Below are 22986 nucleotides of genomic sequence, written 5' to 3'. Positions count from 1 at the left end.
TCATTAAGAATCCATTTTTTGATGTTCCGTTTTTTTGTAGCAAGTGCTTGGCCACAGTAGGGTTAGGGTCCTAGAAAATTCATATTTATTCCTTTTTTTTGCCAAAATGTCTACTTTCTCATTGCCTTTGTCCTGAATGCCTACGCCCGTCAATGGATGGTGAATGTCGTCACTGACTTCTTCTGCCTGGGCTTCTAACACAACTAACAAAAAAAAAAAAAAAAAAAAAAAAACGTGTGATTGAATTGCTGTACTAGAAAGTATCTATAATACCACGCAGTGTATGCACGTTTAATGAGTCGTCGGTAATAGTAGTCGAGCAAGATGAATGAGCTTGGGATTCATTAAGCTTGGAAGTACCCAGTTAACGCTCGAGGAAATCGGCAAGAACGTCCAGTCCGAATAAGTCCTATGTTGCCAAATAATGCAATACGTCTTCTCGTTATAGCGAGAGCACGGGGTAATTTTACGCTTCTTCTTCAGGGAGTAGTTGAGATATAAAAGTTCCTCTTCCAATTTGAACAGCCATCTTGATTGGGTGATTCATATTGATGACGATATGGCACTGGTCATAGCTCTTTCTTATGATTATCGCCGATTTTAAAATGTATTTGAGGGCGTCGGTGGCAGCAACAGTTTAGGCGTTGACATGGCGCTCATCACTGTAAAAATTAAGTAAAGGTCCTGGGTTCGAATGCAGGACAACTGTATTCGAACCCGACATACTTACAAAGATTTTTATCTTTTTAAACCCCCTAGGATTTATATTACCTCGTAGTTGAAATACCCTCTTAAAAACGAAAAAATTTATAAAGTATATATATTGTATACATATATACACATAAAGTATATATAAACACACATGTATATATTTACTGGGATGCCATTCACCTTGCAGTACTTACTAAGAAGCTCTAGTCAAAATTGTGCGGCTTGCCAGCAATAAGAAATGACAGCAACATCATCTGTAAAAAATAAGTTTGAGGGGATCTCTATGAGAATTTCATTAAATTTAAAAAAGGTTTTAATATATAATTCTATTGTTAAAGAGTGATATAAATTAAATCTTAATTAATCGAATTGTAAAATAAAACATCAAATGGATATTCTTATGATCATTTACTTCGAAAAACCCAACATATTATTGTTTTTATTTTGCATATATGTATTTCTAAATTCTTATCATTAAAATTTCATTTTATAGATATTAAATTAGCTGACAAATAAATTAAGAAGTTACTATTACGTTACGTACAAACACAATGTATCATATATGAATGACCTATTTCATATGGAAGCAAATGTAGTTTCTTTTATGGTGTAAAGGTAAACGAACTGTTAACACATTTTGCAAAAGGAAGTGTACCATAGATGATATCGACATTAAACGCTTGTTCTTACCGTTTTATACTTAGAAACAATATCTTACGTTATATAGAACATAACATTTATTTAAAAACACCATGTGTTTTTACCACCAATCAGATAAGTACTATTAAAAATGTATTTGATGTACAGTAATACCAGAAGTATTTAAATTTGCTAAGTGAACAATGAAGAGGAATGCATGTACGGGATATATTTGACTGTTCTGCATTTTGCATTTGGTCAACCGGTAATTTATACAACAAATTATGTTTATTGTCAGTAAATATTTCTTCTTAGAAAACTTTGCTTTATTTGTTTAAATAAATAATAGTTCTGTATTTTTTATTTATTTTTACGATTTACCATCTCTTGGATTCTTTATTCCAATTTATATTGGAAGATTTTGTTTATTTTTACCCCTTTTTTATTAGAGATTATTATCGTAATAAAAAGTTTAATTTAGATTCACTTGACTTACGTCTTGAAGAGGGGAATTTGAAGGGAGGCTTTAATAGCCGCTAACAAGTAGAGCTTTAGAGACGAGAGATCTTAAAGAATTAAGAGGATGGTCGTTCTAAAGGCGGATGCTTGTGGTGTCAAAAGAAAACCAGCCTCCTTTACAAACCTTTGAAAAACCGGTTTATGACGTGTAACCAGCCATTCCTTCCACCTTCATTTGGCTCTTATTTCCTCAGCACTTCCCCTAAGGGCTTTTCTCAAAAATTTACCAACATCGTTCTTTTTATTCGTTTTCCCTTCATTGGACAAGCGGGATTTCATTTTTGTTAACGTAAGTAGGACAAGGAATGGTGAAATATTGGAATGTAATCGTATTAAATCAAATAAACCTAAAGTAGGTTTTTTTGATAAGTATGAGAAATTAAGAATATATTTTTCGTTTGAAAATCATAAAGAGACTACCTACAAAAACACGTTTATTTTCAAAAAATGCATTTCCTTGAAAAATTTTCAAAGAAAGTTATTAATTATATCTCATTAATACAATAGAGAAATCAAACTTTTGTCTAAAATGTGTGTTCGAAATAAAGCCCGGATTTATATGCAATAAAAATCCTGAAGTATGCCGCACAACATACACTAAATAAACTTTAAATAAGCAATATTATACGTACTAAAATACCCACAAATATACCATAAATTTCAACTGAAGATATTAAAATACCCAGATGAATATCAAAGACACCGGTGCAGCAAATGGACTATATGACTCTTCAATTAAATTTTTTTGAAATAATTTCGATACCTGTTGTTCTATTTCTTTTTTATTTTCAATAGTACATCTATATGGTCTTTTACTACAATATTTATCTATCAATAGATCAATATGTGTTTCATAACCCTTCACCATGCCTACGTCATATTTATCCTTAGCAAACAGTGATTTATATTTGTATATTAATTTATCTATTTCCGATCGTTGCTGAATGTCCAGATGATTGACGAAAACATTAAAATTGGCTACTTTTATGTGTTCGTTAAAATTGATTTTATATTCCTTATTTATTTCATTTCTAGGTTTGGTTAGGATATCCGCATCTCCATTATTTTGTGTATTTTGTTTGTTTTTTCAATGTTGTTACCTGACAATACAGGAATTATGTTTTTATTTCTGGGAGTTTCATTCTCTTTCTCGACTCCTTTCGTGAGATTGAGGGTTTTTTGTGTAATTTCCATCTTTTCGTTTTGAACTAGGTTAAAATTTTCTATACAGTCTAATCCAATTAAGAAATTATAATCAAAACTTTCTTCATCTACCACGAAAACCTTAACGTTCTTTTCAATATCAAAAATCTTAATCTTTAAGGTTACTAGTCCAATAGTTTTCTTCACACCATCAATCGTTTTTAAGTTTGCAATTTTTGTTTGTTTGCTATTTTTATTATTACTATTAATTGTTTTTTTTTCAAGTATAACAATTTGGAATTTATTAAGGAAACATTTGAACCTGAATCATATAAATCTTAAAATTTCTAAAGTATCATTTAATAGCAATTTAATATTGATTAATGGTAGAATTGCAAGTTTTTTGGATCCATATCACTTAATTCTGTGTTCAATTCAGAATTATTAACATTATCTGTTCTTTTTTTGTGCCGTACTACTTTTGTCTTCGAACCAATATAAGGATTCTGGAAGATAACGAATACCTTTGTTTCTTTGTTCACAAATTCTGAACGGTTTGCCCCTTCCATTTTTTTTCCTCTAGTTTCATTTTCCAAACAAGCTATTCTCTTTTCCGAATTCTTCTTTTGTACTAAATGTTCTAATCATTTTATGGTATTATATAAATCAGTAATTTCTTTCAATTTATTTTTATCAATTTTGTCGGATATAAAATTTGGTAGTCTTGTAGCGATTAGGTCAATCAAAGCTGGTTTATTCGTTGATTTATTTACTTCCAATAAAAGCCTTTCTTTTTTCAAGGCGCATTCTAACAACGAGCCCTTGATGTATTTGAATAATATTGCATACCTGACTGGCGACCACCCTTTGTCTGAGTTAGTTTCACAAAAATTGTCTCTTCACATGGACAATTCCGAGTTTATAGTATGTTTTATAAGCATGGAACTGTACCAGTCAAGACACGACTCCTCTAAAAATAACCTTAGGACTTCAATTTTCTTGATATCTTTTTCTATTCCCAAACGAGTACATTCACTTTCATAAATATTCATCCATTGGGATACGTTTGAGATTTTTTTTGAGAATATTTCTATGACCAATTTTTCTTACAACGTTTTTATGTTATGACCTTTAGAAATATCTTTCTTTTGTTCTGAAAAACTTTCCAGGATTCTTGTTAACGCTTCTTCTGAGATTCCAGCAATAGAAGCCTCTTGTTTTATTGGTATTGTTGGTGTAATCTCCTCTAATATATAATCCATAAATTGCATATTCCCATTTGCATCTACGTAAACATTACTTCTCTCTTTTGTTAATGAAATCCATACCTGTTTCTTATCGTTTCTCCTTTGTAGAGTATTTTTTACTTTTTGGTAAGTTTGCGTTTCCGTAATCGCCTTATGCATTTTTTTGAACGAGAAAGGTCCGCCCGTCGACTGCTGTAATCGAGGATATACAAATTTCATTTATTTTTTAGTCATTTCCAGCTTTTACCACAAACTCAAATCTTAATTTTTCCATTCTTTTCGCAGAATTGTTGTTTTATAATGTGTAATTTAAAGAAAATGCACAACCTTATTAGGCGTTTGGGGTATGAAATAATAAGCCAAATTGTGTTGCTATAACAAACGGCAATTAGAGCTATCATTTGTATTAGATTTTCAACACTTTAACAATGCACTCCTAATTTCTTATCTACTCTAACCTCCCTCTTAACAATCGAGTGCGCGACAAATTTCAAAATTAGTTTAAACAAATATAAATGTGCTTAAAAGAAGTATGACGTTAATATGTAATGTCGACTTTCTTTTACATATATATATATAAATTATTACTTATATTATAGTTTCATGAATTCTTGTTAAAAGTCGTGTATAAATGAGCAATCTAATTTTAATTCGGTAGTTACAATCTCCAGACTTGAAATGCAAATTAATTAAACAGTCAATTATATTTCCGTACAATTTATTGTATATTTTAATATGATTTTAATATTGTAAATTCACAAAATAATATGATAAAGTAATGAAAAATATAAGTTGCCTTATTTACATGTTTATGTGATATAAAGTGTATATTTTTATATGACTCACTCAGCAAATTTTGATATATAAAGGGCTATGAAGTGCATAGTGCACAAATTCAAGTATATCCTAACAAACAAAACATACTAACTACTTATCGATCTATTCTACATGATACAAAATTAAGGGGAATGGAAGAAAGAAACCAAAAAAAATGTACTTGTAGGTACTTTTATTTAAACATAATTGCCAAATGCATTTTAGTAGTTTTTACACAATAATACATAAAATTTTAAAACGAAACCGTTTTATATTTCGGAGACAGGATTGTGAACAAATCTTGAGACTTCTGACTGTCTACGGATCCTGTTTTTTCATACAATATATTACTAACAACAAAGTATCTTTGCGGTTTTTACGTCACGTTGCTCACCTCAACAGTAAAGTAGTTAGTTAAAATGACGGTAATATTCTTTTATGGCGTTGATAGATTAATCCGATTACTCGGAACATTTCACGGCCTTCGGAGGACAGTTCAAAAATGGAGAAACGTCAATGACAACATCTATCACAGTTTTATAAAAATGTTTATGGCGGTAATGTTGATTGTTATAAAAAGATAGTAGGGAAAAAATATTAACACATCTACATTTTAATTACTTTATTGCATGATTTAAATACTTATTTTTAAAATGCATTATTATAAGTGAACCTGGAAATCATATCAAGGGCCCACAAAGGCTGGTCCATGGGGACCATGTGTCCGGCGTCGCGCACGAGGACTTGTGTGAGTCCTTTGGCGGTTTTGCTGTAGCCTGCCAATTCTCCGTTGACCTTCCACAGTTTCCTCTTCGCCTGCTTAAATTCATCTGCTCCCGACCATTTCACGTTGTTAAGAAAATTGGAGGTCATAGGATAGGGGACGATGATGTCTAGTTGGCCGTTGTAGATGAGAACCTTGTATTTCTCAACTAGAACTTCAAACCACGGTTTGATCGATTGCATGACGTCGGATTTTAAGAACTTTCGCACCTTCTTTCCATCGTGGAATGGTAGAGCCCCGACGTGAATGGATCTCCTCACTACGTCTTTTTGAAGGTATTCTCCCAAATTGCCGTATGGAGTGTAGTCTTTGTTGTGTAAGAAGTTAAAATAAAATTCGTAACCGGTGAATTATAAAACAAACTTTTGTAAGGTGACAAGTCTCCGTTTAATAATAGCACGTCGAAGGCTTCAAATGCCGCGTCGTACTTTTGTTGCTTGATCAAGCTGACGATGTTGTTTTGTAAATTGATGAACTGGTCCCGGCCATTTAAGTCGAGTAAACCCAGTTGGAACAGATAATCACCGTAATCTATCATATTTTCAGGATCGCAAAGTCCGTTTCCTATGGCAATTCCTTTCAAGTTGATTTTTTCCTCTGCCATTGGATTGTTGGTATGAATGGCATAAGCGAGTGCAGGGACGTATTTGCCCGCGTACGACTCCCCGGTGACGAAAAAGTCGTTGTTCTTGTAATCTGGAAATAATTGAAAAAATTGTCTAACAGCCTCGTAAAGATTCTTTCCCACGTCGACTTCGTTCCTGGCGTACCCGGCATCGTCGTCTGTAAAGCTGAAACCCGTCCCGACGGGATTGTCGATGTAAATGACGTTCAAGACCTGAGACCAGTAGTATTTTCTCGACCGTAGTCCTCTCTCGGGACGAACGTAGAACGGGCCGTGTTCGTCGAACAGACCGAAAAGAGAAGAACCCCCAGGTCCTCCCTGCAGCCAGACGATGACGGGAGCGTTTTTCGAGTTATGTTCCGCAGGAAAAAAACAGAAAAACATACTCGAATTGTACTTCGGATCGACTGTAAAAAAGCCCGAGTAACTTTCGACTTTAGCAATCCGTGCTACTTTTGCCGCCAACTGTCCTCCTTCAATATCTCCTTTGTTGATGTACTTGGTCACAAATACGGTTCGCCGTGATTAGCCGACCCTTTGTACTTAAAAGATTCAACAACATTACAACAAATCGCAAGGGCAGATAAAAGCAAACTAGTCGAACTGAATTCCCTCCGAGAAAATCTGACATTTCTGACAAGTAGGGTAGTCATATCAAACAAAACATTTATAAAAGAACTTATCGCAATTTAATGCACTTTCAGCATTGTATGTATATGAACATAAATATTAAAATAATTCAATTCTCTAACAAAAAATAAGAAACAATTTTGTACCATTGACTCATTATCACAATATATGAAATTAGAGAAAATTGTCCAGTATAAGCCTATTATTAATACCCACTCTCGTTCTCTCTCTCTCTCTCTCTCTCTCTCTCTCTCTCTCTCTCCTATATAGAGTGAAGTTTCTATAAAATACATGGCTTTTTATTTGTACGCTGTTTACATTTTTGTAAAACTAAGTATTTCGATTATTTGAATATTTTTTATTATTTTTTTAATCTAACTTTAACGTACAGCAATCAATTGAAATTATCGAGTTCTGGCGGAAAAAAAGGAATATCCCCGGAACGAATTTTGAGTTTCAGATATCAATTATTTTTAAAAATGGAAAGGGCTCAAACTGTGTTAAAAAAATATTCGTTATAGAGATATTGATGTTAATGAAAATGATAATTCTGGTTTTTTTTATGGAAAACTCGAGTTTATCTATAAAACGGGCGTATTTTCTGAACCCTGGGCCAATAACAGATTTGGACACGCCTCCAAAAGTCTGATTAAAGTTCCATTAAGAAAAAAGTTGAAAATTGTTAAATGGATTCCAATTTTAAATCGGCAATATATTTCGGTTGGGTTGTAGCACATATGGGTGTGGAGAGAAATGTGGAGCTAATAGCCAATGAGACTTTATGCTCTACAGTCCTACCAATCAGGTACACCACTCATGTCTGATAGACAATGGAATGAAGAATGGCAGAATTGTGAAAATGACGCTAAAACGAAACTTTTCTTTCCTACCATTGGAACACGACAGCGAACCATTTTCGAACTGCCCTACAAAACGACGCAAATACTCGGCGGTCATTAATAAAAGCCTATGTCCATCGCCTAGCTCCACCTAATAGACAGCCCAGCCTTACGATGTTCAAACCACCTTGTTGAACACATAATTCTGCTCTGCCCCCTGTTGGATCAAGTAAGGACTTCGCTGGTCAGGAGAGTGGTTCTTCAAGGCGAGTGGTGACCTCCAACCGACTTCACTTTTTGTATAAAAAAAAATAAATCTGCATACTCACCCCACGTTTATTATTTTTATTTACCATTTCTAAGGCGACTTCATGTTCTCAAGGAATCGAGAGTCCGCTTCATTTGTTGCTTCGATCGGCTTTGATATGCTATTGTTATGACTGTAGTTTACTATTTCATTCATTTATACGAACAAAAATATCTTCTATTTTTCTCTCCCTTTCTTTTAATTATATGAATGCAGTCACTGCTAAAATTTCATTTATTTATATACATATAAATTTTTTATCTATAATGTGATAAGGAGCACTTACTACTAGGTGCTGTTGGAAAGAAAAACCCAGGAGACAGAACCAACCGACAGCTACCAGAACACCCACCTAATGGAAGCATACTTCGTTTTACAATAAATCAGGCAACATAAAAATAAAACGCCATATCCTTTATAAAACCATGGTAGAGTATATAGTGCAAAATTGCAGAATGATCTTTAAGTTATTTTTACTCAGGGTATTCCAGCTATTATCATTATTTAGAAAACATGTTAAAAATATGATTTCTTTGCTAATTACATGCCCCTTAGTTTATCTTGTTGTCCATAAAAAATATCGGATATAATTCTTTTTCTTCGACGATTTTTTTTAAACGAAACATCTTTTCTTGCTAACTAGTTATTAATTCTTGTGAATTGAGGTAAAATGTAAATATCGGATATAGTTAATTATCAACATTAACACTTATATTACAGTTAATTAAGGTTTTTAGTTGAGATAAAAAAGTCAATGGCACGAGCGGGATTCGAACCCACGATCTTCGGCTAGAGGGTTGAGATGGGAAGTTAGTTTCCGAGTGGATCGAGGTCACGATAGCTCAAGTGGAAGAGCAGCGGCGTATCTAGCCAAAGATCGTGGGTTCGAATCCCGCTCGTGCCAATGCCTTTTTTATCTCAACTAAAAACCTTAATTAACTGTAATATATTAATTGGTCAAGCGGACCACGAAATTAGTGAATTATCACTTATAATTGTGTCTGTTTTTCTCTGGTTTTTCTCCTTTCAGTTTAAAATAATTTTTGAAGTTCTGGGTGTATAAATAAAAATATTATGTTATAAGTGTATTAATGTAATAAATAGTTTATTTTATAAATAGCAAGGATTATTTACATAAGGATTAACAAATGTCAATCATTATTTGCGATTCTAGTTCTACAAAACCCTGTCTTGAGTGCCGGGTTCTTCGATTGGGACTTTTTCGCCCAGGGAGCTTTTGAGGAGATTCGCATTATCGTCATTCTGAGTGAGCAAGACGAAAGGAGTTTCCTGACCCTGCCCTGGTACTACAAACCCTTCAAATTGTGACTGAGTTCGGTTGTCCGGTCCTAGCGATAGAGCAAACAAAAATTGTTAAACGTTCGGTAAAAATGTCGGATGTGATACTCACTGAGAACGTTGGTCAAGAAAGAAGTAACACCCTGTATAATAGGCCGAATGAAAGACACCAAAAGGTTTCCAATTGAGCCATCCGCTTGCCTGGCGGACGGAACCGTAATTTGTTCTTCACTTATCCCTGCTGGAATCGCTAAGCAGACCCCTAGGCAAATGCCAATCACCACGCAAGCACTGAACTGCGTTCGAGAGATCATCAGTTAAAAAAATTTAATGTTTTACAAAATAGTTGGAATACTTACTCGTTGCATTTCTGATGTTTAAAAGCTGCTGTCGATGTTAATTTGACATAGGCTAAAATGGCTAACTGCTTATATACCTACCCGAGATTATAAAAACCGTTAACACTTTCAATTTTCCATTCAGAAGAAAGTTAACCGTTATTCAAAGTTTCCCTATTTAAATAGCACTTTATATATTAATACTTTAATAATTCGTTTTCTATTTACTAACCAAGATAACTTTTTAACCTCGTAATCAATCGTTCGAAATTTTTGTACATATAAAATTACTTTCCGCACTATTTTATTTTTTTTTATGTTCGACAAAATTGACTAATCCCTTTTTCTACAGTTGACGAACATTTACAAATGAGTGGGCTGTATCATTATTGCTGAGAAACATTTTCTATTAATATCCTAGTAGAAACAAAAAGTTATATGTAAAGCTTAATGATTATTCAGAAATCGTGAGATGTGGTCTGGTGTGACGTAGGTTTCAAAAAAGCATTTTCTTTATACTGCCAACGTTTCGATCTTTATTGAGATCATCTTCAGGCCTCAAAGTTTGTTTTCTGCGTAAGTGTGCCATTCTTGCGTGTCGAGTTGAGAGTGAAGTAATTCTTAATCCATATTTGCTTAGTGGTCATAATTGACCATAGTAATTATTCCAAATAATTATTCTTTTTATCTAAAGTTTTTAGCTGTGATGAAAATTTAGTGTATCCCGGTCGTGACACTAATTTTCCATCTCAACCAAAAGCCTTCGATAAGAAGAATAATTAATTGGAGTAATTCTTAATGTGAAACTAAACAATAAGTATATAGTAAATAGCAAATATACAAGAAGTCTTTTTCTTTCAATAAGCATCCCAGTAACTCGATAATTCGTACTGATGTGTGAATTAGGAATGATTACGAATTGCAGAAATTTTTGAAATATCGCTATTACGAATAATCCAGCGCAAAAAAGGATAAAATATGTAATAAAATAAACTAATGAAAAATTGAAGGAGTTTGAAAAATCTTAAAATGTTAACTTACAATTTAAGTGCATATTTAACAAATCTTTAAAAATTAACAAATAAATACAAAGAGAAAAGCTAAAGGCATGATTGGTTCCTACTGGCATCTAGAAACAGAAAACACACTACTGAACCTGACGAATAAGAAAATTATTCACCGAAAATTACGAATTATAAAACATTTAAATATCTTTGAAAAAGAAAACTTATACGAATAAGCGAGGATATATGTACTGGGTATTTTAGGAATAACCGCGATTTCTCCAAGACGCAAACAAAAGCCCATTTGTAATTATGTGGGGTTCGAATCCAGCGGCACTGAATTATAATTGTTATAATAAGACTTTTACGCTAATTACAAGCTTAAGTGTAGGCTTGAGTTATCTGAGGGTTCTGTTTTTACGAGGGATTTCAATACCAGGTGAACCATCGGAGTGCTGGTGTTTTTGAAAAAAGCCCATTTGTAAGTATGTCGGGTTCGAATGCAGGGCTGCTGGATTCGAACCCGGGACCTTTACCTAAAATAGTGATGAATACCGTGTCAACGACTTAACCGTTGCGGCCACCAATGCATATCATTAATGTAACAAAGCAAAAACAAAAGAAACAGAGTTGTTTGTGCCATGAGAGACTCCAGAAGTAATGGGCTGGAGAAAGAATGGGAGCTTAATTACAGTACGATTTTTAAGTTTGTTAAGTTTCAAATTGGTTTGAGTGATAATTTAAAATTATATATATTCCAACTACACATTTTTTTTACGAGGGTTCGCAACAGCAGAGGTTATATCAACCCTCGGAGTACCGGTGTTTTTTGAAAAAAAGTCCATTTGTAAGTTTGTCGGGTTCGAATGCAGGGCCGCTGGATTCGAACCCGGGACCTTTACCTTACAGTGATGAGCGCCGTGTCAACGCCTAAACCGTTGCGGCCACCGACGCCCCTACCAACTACCAACTACATATTCTAAATATAACTATATTCCCAAACCCTTACATAAATATTTCAAAATTTGCGCAATTTATGAATAAGAACAGAAAATTAATAGGTTGACTTTATTGTCTGGAGTGTAGTTCAGTTGCTGTATATTTACAAATGTATCCAAAAGTATGTGTATTTGTGTGTGTGTCTGTGTGTCTGTGTCTGTGAGTCTCTTTGAGTAAGATAGTGAGGAAGAAATTAAGAGAAAAAGATACAAGCAGAGAGGCAAAGATTGAAAGGGAAAAGTGAGTATGAGTAATATACTACATATTAGATACATAATAAAAAATTAATAACTTTGTTTAAAAAGATTTGTTATAATAGAAGAGTAAGTATAATTTACTCGGATATTCGTCTGTTTCGAAAGGTATTTCGGATTGTTCTATTGATTTTAAATAAGCACATCATTTTATTTGCAACATTGATTTTTTTTTTTTATTGTAAAAATATAAAAACAAAAATATATATTACAACTTTAATAAATAATTTATCTTATAAATACTGAAAAATTAGTAATTTTTGTATCATCGCAAATTGACGGATTTCTTCCTTCTTTTCGATTCGATTTCGTCTTCTTGTAGATCATGTTCGAACTTTCCGTCTTCCTCTGATGCGTCCAAGTCTTGAGTTGGTGTCGTGATACGTCTATTGTTTATTAGCATGTAAGGAGTATTCGCACCCGGGATCTGGACTATGTAAGCTTCCAGGTCAGATTCTGTAGTTCTAATAGACGGGTTGTAAAATGACGGCCTGGTCGATAACGTTGCAGAAAGGTTTGTGTCTATAAAATTAAAATTTCAACATTTTTATATATATATATATATATATATCAAAGTAAATTTGAAGAATTGTAGATGTTACTTTGAAGGCCGACGGTAAGAGCGTTGGTAAGACCTGTTGCGATATTCGTAATGAGAGGGCCGAGGATAGTGCCGACCAGTGGTACCAGAGCAGTACCAAGGGTGCCCAGAAGTCCTCCGGCTGGTCTCTGCCTCACTATGACAACGTCGTTTTCATCCAATTCGACCGGAATAGCCAGGGATGCACCGACGAAGGCTAACACCAACGCATAATTTCTAATCTACAAAAACAACAATTATGCTTAATAATAAAAACATTTCTTTTAAATCTTTTATGATATATGCTTGCTGCTCACTTGGACCATTCCGCGCTAATAAATTCTCCGTATGTCTTGCGTTAAACTGTGACGGACGCAAACGGAAGTCACCTTTTTATACTGACAATTTCAACATTCCGTTATGTGCTTAATAATTAAGTAAATGTCATTATGCAACAATTAGATAAATTAAAATGTCAAGTATTTAACATAAATATGCCCAAATTATTATTACAATATGAAAGTAACCTATGTTATTTTTAACCCTGTAACGACTAAAATGTGAAAGGTGCCACGATTCAGATGATAATTGTATGTAGAAACTGGAACGTTCATTTTCTTTGTAAAGATCTTCGTGAGTATAAAACAAACATTATATCTTTGAGAGTTGTAGAGCCTAAAATAAATAAAAATCTGTAATTTTCAGGCACTGTTAACAAACGTGCACTAAAATAAAACTTCAATTGTTCTTAGACTGTTAGACTTTGATCTCCTCGGTCTCTCTATGGTTGGTTCTATCTATCCAGTAAAACCAATAAAAAGGACGTACACCCGCATAAATGCACAGACCAATCGCTGAATAGGGAGGATCGGTAGACGTCACCACAATGCTTCACTCATAGAAATAATGTGAACTTGGGGTGAGTGGGTCGATTCATTTTTGTGAAGGTTTGCTCTTACAGGTTTTGTTGTTTACAACTATCCGGATCCCCTGCATATCTCTGAACCCTCCCGCCTTCTTATTTAAACATTGTCCTGAAACAATATTTGGATAACTATTATTAGGTAATTTGTAACATTGTAGTTGCGTTGACACGGCGCCGATGGTTCGAATCCAGATCCTTGCATTCTTACCAGACAAACTTACAAATGTTTGTTGTTGTTATTTTAAAATCATCGTCATCCTGAGCTTGACATGACCTCTGCTGTTGCGAACCCTCGTAAAATAATGTGGTTACAGTACTGTGTAAAGTGAACGGGCACGGAGCTGGTTTCCAAGTATCAAAAAGATGGTGTCCATAGAGGAAGTCTAAATTATGTCTTCAGAAAGAATCTTAGAGCTTTTTCAATATGTTCATATGGATTACACTACCTGGGCTCCGTACCAAACGAGTAATTCAATTGCGTTTTTTAATATAGTTAATTTGGAAACAGAATACTGCTCTCTGGCCGCGGGAGTACCGCAGGGCAGTGTGCTCGGACCAATCCTCTTCATCCTTTATACTGCAGATATTCCCACTAAACCTACCACCCTACTTGCAGCCTTCGCCGATGATACAGCCGTACTATCTTCCAATTCTGATCCTGCGGTTGCTTCGGAAGATCTGCAGGAACATATCTCATGTATAGCAGATTGGTGTAGACAATGGAAAATGAAGATAAACGAAAGCAAGAGCGTCCATGTCACATTTACACTCCGAAGCAAACCTCCTCTCACTATATACTACAATAACGTCCCCATCCCCAAATCCGACTGCGATCGCTACCTTGGGTTCCACCTAGATTCACGACTTACGTGGAATCAACATACACGACTGACACGACAAAACCTAAACAGACGGTATGGTCTACTGCACAGACTTATAGGACGACAGTCTAAACTATCGACAAAAAACAAACTTACAATTTACAAAACATTACTACAACCGATTTGGACGTACGGGATAGAACTGTGGGGAACCGCTAAACCTTCCAATATCCAACGCCTCCAATCCTTTCAATCTAAAGTCCTCAGATCCATTGTAAATGCTCCTTATTATGTCTCCAATGCTACCCTCCACAACGACCTTCAAATTCCTTATATCCAAAAATTTATTCCCCAAAAATTTACCAATTTTCACAAAAAACTTTCCCACCATCCAAATAGTCTTGCCCAAGCCCTGTCCTATAGAACCCATCCCTACAACCCCATAAGGTGTCTTAAGAGGAAATGGCCCGCGACCTCCTTTCCGAGTGTACTGTAAAAAAAAACAAAGCGAAGAGGGAGGATAGCACTGACTATTTTCTCCCCTCAATGTAAATAGTTGTACATATATAGTTGTTCATGTATCCGCAAATTACATATTGTAAATAATAATTACAGATTGTAATAAAAAATAAAAAAAATAAAAAATTTGGAAACAAACGAAATGTCAGTATTTTCCACGACTGAGGACCGTACAGCATCTGCTTGGCTACTGTGATTTTTTTTTTCGACATGTTTTGTAAAATTACATTTAGGTGTCAGTGATAGCCAAGATATTTAAATTCGTTAACCACCTCTATATACCGATTCGAGATTTTATTAGCGATAAAAATCAATTCACCCCATCTTACAATCATATCTACCATTATTTTTTATTTGATTTTATTATTTGACAAGTTTCATATTGGTAGATTTTTTACAATATATAATGTATTGTGCTTTATTTCTAGTACACGAGACCTACTGTCAATCAAAACACCTTTATGATGATCAAAATTATTATTTATTGTCTTTACGATTTTTACGTTCAACTGTGGTCAAATTTGTTTTAATTTGACTTTTAGTTGATCAAGTAGTCATTTATATTTCTGCAGAGCTAACTTTTTGGTAAAGTACGAACTAATACAAAGATAAACGTCTTCACCTTTTGTATCTTCTTTTTTTAATCATGATCAAATGTTAGTTTATTTCAAATTAAATAGTAAAACTCCGGAAAATTTTCTAATTCTGCCCTTTGCTAAAAGGAAACTGATTAGCCGTGACACGGTTAGCTTGAAGCTCCGGGTTTGTAATGGCATCATCGACATCCTTGAAAATAAGCACCTACGAAAGTTTTTTCAGCTCTCCCGGGCCAAGTAGACGCCTCGTAAACTTCCTGGTCAGAAGTGCAAGACGGCTGGCAATCGTGATTCCGACACGATGTACGGGCACGGTTGAAATCAGAAGATTACATCAACTGTTATGCACAAAATAAAATTAAAAATGCTGGAAACGATGCAGTTTTCCCATGATTGATTTTTTTTTCTTGTGTAAGTATTATTTATATGGTGGATAGTTTATGTATTTGTCGGCCGAAAAAGCTACTCGCTTCTCTTAAAGCTTTAAAAAACATCCCAGTTCTTATTTCATAATTCAAATTCTTAACTTCTTTGAGAATAATTTTTCAAAGTGTCTTGTCCTTTTATTTTTTTCCACTATTCTATTCAATTGGCATTTATCTTGTGAAATTGCAAATAGTTCGAAAATGAAACGAAAACGTATGTGATGGGTCGATTAACGGAATTTTCCTAAGCTAAAAACGGCCTTTAATGTTTGAATGTTACGATTAGAATGTCCATGAGCGGGTCGCTAATTGCATAAGGGCTTAACGACTTAATAAACATGGGTTGACGCCCTAGGAATTTGCTTTCGTCTATAGCGAACCGTCTAGCTTTTATCTCATCCTCCTTTCACTCCTTTTATCTATGGGATTTTCCCCAAAAGAATCGAAGATATTAATAAAAGTAAGTAAAGCTGGGCCCAATGTATTTGCCGTTGAATAATCTTTTTGGACGTTCTAATCCCTTACTGGTTGTCTCAAAAATCATCGCTTGTATTAGAGAAACTAAGTTTGCCGCCTCACAAAAATAGTGGGAAACCAAACTGAAAATTCATCGGTCATTTTAACAAATACAAAAAGAACAAAATATCATCAGAATCTACTATGAACTATGTCTTGATAATAACTTGATACTTTGCCAATTCTCACGGATTTCTATGCCAAACCCTTAACAGCACTTTGCCAATGTTGGAACGTTAAATGGAGATACACGGAAAACGCAGAGGCACCTATGAATTACATGGACAAAGGTTGATTCCAAAATTCATTTCATTTTTAAAAAAATGTTTTATGCGCATACTTATAAATATTTTGTTTGGCGTAGTTACTTTTTACATATTTGGGATCATAAGTTCAAGTAACACGTAAGTTTAAGGTAATGGTGAATATGATGAATAAAAATTGAAATTAACATTTCAATAAACAAATCCGAAGGAATAACATTAGAAGTCGGATAAAAACTATTTGTCCAAAACTAAATCAGTATACTTTTCTTTTCTTATTTAATGGTTAAATTAATTAAATATTTGTTAATAAACACTATTGGGTGTATTCGTTACATACCCATACAAAAACGCGAATTAAAATACTGGGAAATAATAAGCTTTCGATAAAATATGTACTTGGGGTTGTGAAAGCAACATGATTTGGCATAAATCCGTAACACTTAAGCCGACCCGTCCTGGGTCAAATCATTAAACAAGATTCCACTGGAAAAATAGTTCAAGTTCAAAGATATGTCTGTTTAGGATGTTGATGATATCAGGCCACATTTATTATTATTATTGTGAATAAATACTGTTATTTATTGTGGTCTGATGACATCGACCTCCTAAACAGAGTATTAAAACTAAGTCCACAATACCCTCCCCTCTATATCGGATCCAAAGATATGTTTTACCAAACTATTTCTACTTTCTTAACTCAAGTCTGGAAAACAAAGTACATACTACATAAAAACTGAACATTAACATGACAATGGGATTTGGAGAAGAAGCATAAAGGCGCATATTGGACAAAATAGTTGGAGAAATAGTCAAAAATCTGTAGTTTGATTCTTTTTGACATTTTGTATTGTACATCGTTGCGGTTTTCATCTGTTAGTCAAAATACATACTAAATAAAAACTCAATATTAACGTAGACAATGGGTTTTGGAGAACAAGCATAAAGGCGCATATTGGACAAAATAGTTGGAGAAATAGTGAGCACTTATAATTTGATTCTAATTGTCCCGGTTTTCATCTGTCAGCCGCCATTAGGCATTTTCTCCTTCTTCAGTTGGGTTTTTTAGTCAAATAAAGTCAATAATAGTCAAAGTTACCCTCAATTTAAAGCAAACTTACTTTGATTAACGCTGTTATAGATTAAGTTTATTACACATGAAGGGAATTTCAAATAGTTAATCTATATAAAACGGATTCGATTTAATGAAAACCACACAACGCGAAATCATCTGTCAGACCAAAACAGCAAGGATGAACAGATCAAAATGATCAGAACCTATAAAGTTACAGGCCCTGCAGCTCCCAAGATGAAATCATGCAAAAGTCAAAAAGAATAATTACTTATTACAACAAGTTTCAACAAAAGCAGCTCTTTTTTTGATCAAAACAACCAATTCGAAACAATAAAAAACCGTAAAAATTTATTTTTCAGCAATACACATACTTAATCGTAATGGAATGTTGACTTTTGTCGTCTTGTCTTTTCATCAAAGATTATGGACTTCAGGAGAGTACTTTAAGAGCCTCACCAAAGCGAATCCCGAGGGATCGTGTACTCGAGCGAAGCATGTTGTAGACGACTCATTACGAGCACTCGAGGATCGTCCTAACGAGAAGGTGTTCCGGCTTGGCCAAGAATCCGACCGAGGGTAAGCAGCTCTTTCTGAAGTACGGGAGGTGGGATTCCCAGCTTACAGTACAGGCCTAAGACTGTGATAGTACGGTATGGTGATAAGGATACTAGGAAGAAGGGTTTGTACTCCCCAGGCACTGCAACCTTCTAGCTTATTGTACCTTCCTAGTTCCTTAGTTCAGTGCAATAGACTCACTTCTTAGAAGTATCAGGTCATTGACTGTCGCTGCTACAATTTCATTCCCTAAGTTTTTTCGTATGTTAGGTTGAATCTCCATTGAGCTGTTGGTTCGCATTCGAAGATGATATGGGTGGCCTTTTTCATCCTACTTATTACATAATCTGCAGATGGGATCTTCGTTGTATATGCCCTTGTTGTGTAGATGTTTTCTCAGATGTCAGTAACCGATTAGTACTCATTCCTCTGAGTTTAGCCCTCTCCAGTTGCAGCAGTGATTTTGCCAGTCTTGGTGAGGGTTGTTTCATCATAAGTTTACTGTGTCTAGCACCGCTAGAGTTTACCCACTTTTCCTTTTGCTTCGTTTGGATTCATACTGCGATGGAGGATTCTGTTATCCCAAGTATAGGTTCGGGGCCTATGTATGGTCTTGCAGATCCTCCTCTGGCCAGTCTGTCTGCTTTCTCGTTACCCAAAATTCCTCTTTGCCCTGGCACCCAAGATATCATCAGGTTGTTGTGTTTCCCCAGGTTTTGGAAATTTTGGATGCATTCACTGACTAATTTTGATGTAATTCTTTTACATGCTAATGCTTTAATAACTGCTTGACTATGAGATCTTATGAGGATTTTTTTGTCAGTGTAACCTCTTTTAAGATTTTCCAGGGCACAAGCATTGATGGCATGTATTTCTGCTTGAAAGACCGAAGTGTACTTCCCTAATGAGTTTGAGTGCTCATGTTTTGGGCTTGTACAGTAAATGCCCGATCCGGTTCCTTCGTTTGTTTTGGGGCCATCTGTATACCATATCATTGTGTCTGATGCTCTCCTGTGTTCTTTCCTCTATAGTCCGTTGAGACTTTGTAGGATGTTGTGAAGATTGTTTCCGGGATCATATAGTCAGTCCCCATTTCAAATAATGGGTGTCTGATTTTGTTAATTATAATTGTACGCCAGAATTGTTTAATTCCTATCCAATTTAATTGTTTTTGGAGCCTAAATGAGCATTTCCTAGCCTCTCCTTATATGAATATTTCCAGTGGAGGTTTAGCAGTTTCTAGTGCACTTGTAGGGGTTGTTCTCATTGCCCCTGTGATACGTAGGTTTTGCTATTCTTTATATGCTGCGTAATGTGAGTAACTGCTTTTTGTTGAGCTTTGGTCCACCAGATTAAGACTGTGATAGTAGAGCCTATCGAGTTTCTCAGGCGCGTTTTCCGGGCCGAGGAGTAAGCATCTCCATAGAAGATACTTGAACAAAGAAGCGAGTCAAACATTTTTAACATGGTCTCCCTGTCCGCGCACCACCTAAAGTGACCAATAAATTTCAACATTGCAATGGTTTTCCTGCTCTGGAACTCGACGGTTCACGGGATTCAAGGACATTCAAAGAGACCGGGAGATCCCCCTCCATAGATAATTGTATGTTGTATGTGTAGTGTTTTGTGCACAGTGATGATGATGATGAATGGAGGATACTAGGCTCCCCTTTTGCTCCCCGGACACTACAGCCTTCTGGCTTATAATACCTTCCTCCTTCCCTAGTTCAGCGCAATCGACTCAATTATTCTTCTCAAAAGTACTAGGTTATTGACTGTCGCTGCTACAATTTCATTCCATAGGTTTGTTTCTGTATGTTGGGTTAAATCTCCATTCAGCCGTTGCTGCATCAGCAGTCTGCAGATAAGATCATTATATATGCCCATGTTATTAGATGTTTTCTCAGTTGCCAGTGACCGGTTAATGGTCCTATCCTCTTCTGAGTCTGGCCCTCTGCAACTGCAGCAGTGAGCCAGTCTTGGTGAGGTGTTTAGGGATGGTTAGGGTATATATTACGGTGTAAAGAATGAATTATTTAAAAAAATTAATTATGTAGAAAACCCACAAGTACAAACACAAGATACTAGCGGAGTCTTCTCACCCACGGACCCAAAAAGCTGCTGGTTTCATTTGGCTCATAGACCGTAAGGTTGAATTACACGTTCGTAGAGGCGGTAGCCCTAGGGTTTTTATAGTGTTAATGTACTTGTGCCTAAGGATTATTATTATTTTGTCTTTGGAGTTTAAACCAACTGATTTTATACCTTGTTTATATCAATATCATTGCACAATTGAAACATAAAAAAATCCATCATTATGTTCATCTTATTTCTTGAAGAGTCCTGTTTAATTGATTATATTATTTTCGAATCTGTTAATAGAATTTACTGTGTTGGTACATATTAACAGGTTATGACTATGATTAGTATTGTAAAAGCCAACATTTTTATACATTTACTGATTGATTTTCAAAGTTATTGCTAGTTAAATTATAGAGTCGTGACGAAACTTCCTCTGTCTATATCAGTCGAGTATCGTACTTTGGTAATACTTTTATTGCAAACCTGCATTTACCCATGGTAATACTTTGGCTTCCAGTTAGGTTAAAATGTTAATTTTGAGATCAGTCACGCAAGGTCATGAATATACTAGTTTCACCGCATCCGAACGTGAATGGTATTCTTTTCGTTGAGATGATACAGTGTGTTGGTCTTACTTTAGGCCAAAGGTCGAGACGTGGCATTTCAACTGGTATCATCCAGCACTCCCACCCGTTTCGAATCCTGTGCAAACTATGCATTTAGTCACCTGATACAAAAACCCGATGTAGGTGTGCGCCGGACTGAATTTCACCACGTTGATTTATCCGGTCTGAAAGTCATCCCGACTTCGAACGCGGCACTGTTATGAAAAATCCCCTCAGAAGAAAAATTTATTATCGTCAGATTATAAGAGGGCATAATTTAATCCCTGGGGGTTAGAGGGCAATGTTTCCACGAGTTCTTTCCACCAATACTTCCATCCTGGTAAATCGTACCATTTATATTTCGTTGCGTATCCCATTTTGGATTCCATATAAAGCGTGTCCCACTTTCGATGAAAAAGAATGAATTTACCCCAAAAAACGTTCTAAACTTCAAGCTGTCTTTGATCTGTTGTTGTAATTTTAATAATTCAGATATCGAAAAAGATCATAAGTTAAAACTTTAAATAAATAAATATTATATTTTATTGTGTCTATGCTCACTGGTTTCGTCCGACAGAAACCTTTCGGCATTTCGGCATTTTTAGCGTTTAAGACATATTCATATACATATTTGAATGACACAAAAGAAAAAGTAGAATTACCAATGCTGAAACCCGTCTGACAACTGAACCAGCTGGGATATAGAGACCTAAATGGTCGATAATGTCCAAATTACAAATTCATCAACCTGCAGACCACTTGGAGAAATCTCACAACAAATTATGTTGTTTAATATGTAATAATGTTTGGTCGTCCCTGATCCTTTTAAGCAGGTTTTGTCCGTCAGTCGAGGTTCGGCATTTTTACGATGAGAACCTATGTAAAGGACATACATACGACAAAACGCGCAGGCCAACCACTCACCACGATGTTTCACAATGATCAATAACAATAAACAAAATAAAGTTTGTTTGTTTGTTTGTTTTTTTAGAAAAATAAGAATTTACTAAATGCATTCTGGATTTTAAAATTTGAATTTTCTCTATCGAAAATGAGTTTTTTAAATAATAAAGTCCTGTATATTAACAAAGTTAAACTTATCGTTTCTTTACTTTTAAATTATGCCAGGATATGTATAAAATATCATGTTACAATAACATTTATTTACAATTTTTTCTAGTACTGTTTTACCTTTATCGTTACGAATGTCGTTTATCTTTCATAGTTTTACATTAAAATTAAATTTAAAGAAACTTAAATTTTTATATATTCTAAACTACGTGAGAAATAATTTTAGAAAACTGAAATGTTTCAAGTCTTTATGTCTAATGATAGGATTTCTGTACAATTTTTCTTGGTGTACAAATTCCCTGATATTAGTAATAACAACACATCATCATGATTAAACGCACCATTTGAAAAAACAAACAGACACATAAAACTATGTGTGTCACGTCATTTTCCATTTGTGAATTCTATTATCCTGACACATTACAGATTCACAGGTCATCCTTTAAATTTGCATAGCCGAATCCATTTCTTTCCAGGCGAACAATACAAAATGCAATATCCTCCGCATAGTGCATGCCTGTTTAATTAGACTTTATGCCCATTGGAATTATTAATAAAGGCTGGAAATACAGAAAGGCCTGAAGGGCCGACCACGCACTCTTTGTTATGAATATGTGAAATGATGATGCAATACGATGATGACCTCCACTGACACAATCTTTGACCCACAAACAAAACGTTTTACATATAACATAGCCGTCTACAACATATCACGACCTCGCCAACTGTTAGAAGTGATTCAGATTCGTTTAACAGAGACAGACATGATCGGCACTTCATGAAAACCTATAAGATGAGA

At 34.9% G+C, this 22986-nt stretch overlaps 3 protein-coding genes and 1 pseudogene across 4 annotated transcripts; all 4 read right to left on the bottom strand.

Annotated features, from left to right (window-relative positions):
• Positions 1 to 3743: 3743 nt before the first annotated feature.
• Positions 3744 to 4533, bottom strand: LOC112127611 (annotated as a pseudogene).
• A 1190-nt stretch (positions 4534 to 5723) lies between these two features.
• Positions 5724 to 7003, bottom strand: LOC106665156 (venom serine carboxypeptidase-like; the record flags this gene model as incomplete). The annotated part of the gene is given in 2 exon segments (XM_014391378.2): positions 5724 to 6208; positions 6211 to 7003. Coding segments are annotated over 2 exon segments (1278 nt in total), but the record flags the coding sequence as incomplete, so codon positions are not given.
• A 2345-nt stretch (positions 7004 to 9348) lies between these two features.
• LOC106665212 lies at positions 9349 to 9955 on the bottom strand. The gene is made up of 3 exons (XM_014391473.1): positions 9919 to 9955; positions 9672 to 9855; positions 9349 to 9609 (listed from the first exon to the last, which is right to left on the bottom strand). The coding sequence occupies exons 1-3, from the start codon at positions 9925 to 9927 to the stop codon at positions 9437 to 9439; spliced, it is 366 nt and encodes a 121-aa protein (XP_014246959.1). The 5' UTR covers positions 9928 to 9955; the 3' UTR covers positions 9349 to 9436.
• Positions 9956 to 12404: 2449 nt separating this feature from the next.
• On the bottom strand, positions 12405 to 21210 carry LOC106665210. Of its 2 annotated transcripts, none has more exons than XM_014391470.1 (3): positions 21147 to 21210; positions 12757 to 12976; positions 12405 to 12676 (listed from the first exon to the last, which is right to left on the bottom strand). In XM_014391470.1, exons 1-3 carry the CDS (start codon positions 21186 to 21188, stop codon positions 12420 to 12422), a joined length of 519 nt encoding a protein of 172 aa, XP_014246956.1. In that variant the 5' UTR covers positions 21189 to 21210; the 3' UTR covers positions 12405 to 12419. The 2 variants fall into 2 exon arrangements, with proteins under 2 accessions (XP_014246956.1, XP_014246957.1); XM_014391471.1 differs by lacking the exon at positions 21147 to 21210 and adding an exon at positions 13052 to 13094.
• Positions 21211 to 22986: the final 1776 nt, after the last annotated feature.

This window comes from Cimex lectularius, unplaced genomic scaffold (genome assembly GCF_000648675.2).
Source record: "Cimex lectularius strain Harlan isolate CLEC.00 unplaced genomic scaffold, Clec_2.1 scaffold298, whole genome shotgun sequence".
Lineage (NCBI taxonomy): Eukaryota > Metazoa > Arthropoda > Insecta > Hemiptera > Cimicidae > Cimex > Cimex lectularius.
The sequence above is the reverse complement of the archived record's forward strand: the minus strand, read 5'-3'. Positions and strand labels throughout refer to the sequence as shown.

Excerpts from the sequence above, each read along its gene's own strand:
- LOC106665212 (XM_014391473.1), bottom strand. Across the intron at positions 9,610-9,671 it reads TTTCTTGACCAACGTTCTCA|GACCGGACAACCGAACTCAG; the intron begins GTGAGTATCACA and ends CTCTATCGCTAG.
- LOC106665210 (XM_014391470.1), bottom strand. The coding sequence starts at position 21,188 with ATGATACCAGTTGAAATGCCACGTCTCGACCTTTGGCCTAAA. Across the intron at positions 12,977-21,146 it reads GTCTCGACCTTTGGCCTAAA|ATTAGAAATTATGCGTTGGT; the intron begins GTAAGACCAACA and ends TTGTTTTTGTAG. Across the intron at positions 12,677-12,756 it reads TCTTACCGTCGGCCTTCAAA|ACACAAACCTTTCTGCAACG; the intron begins GTAACATCTACA and ends TTAATTTTATAG.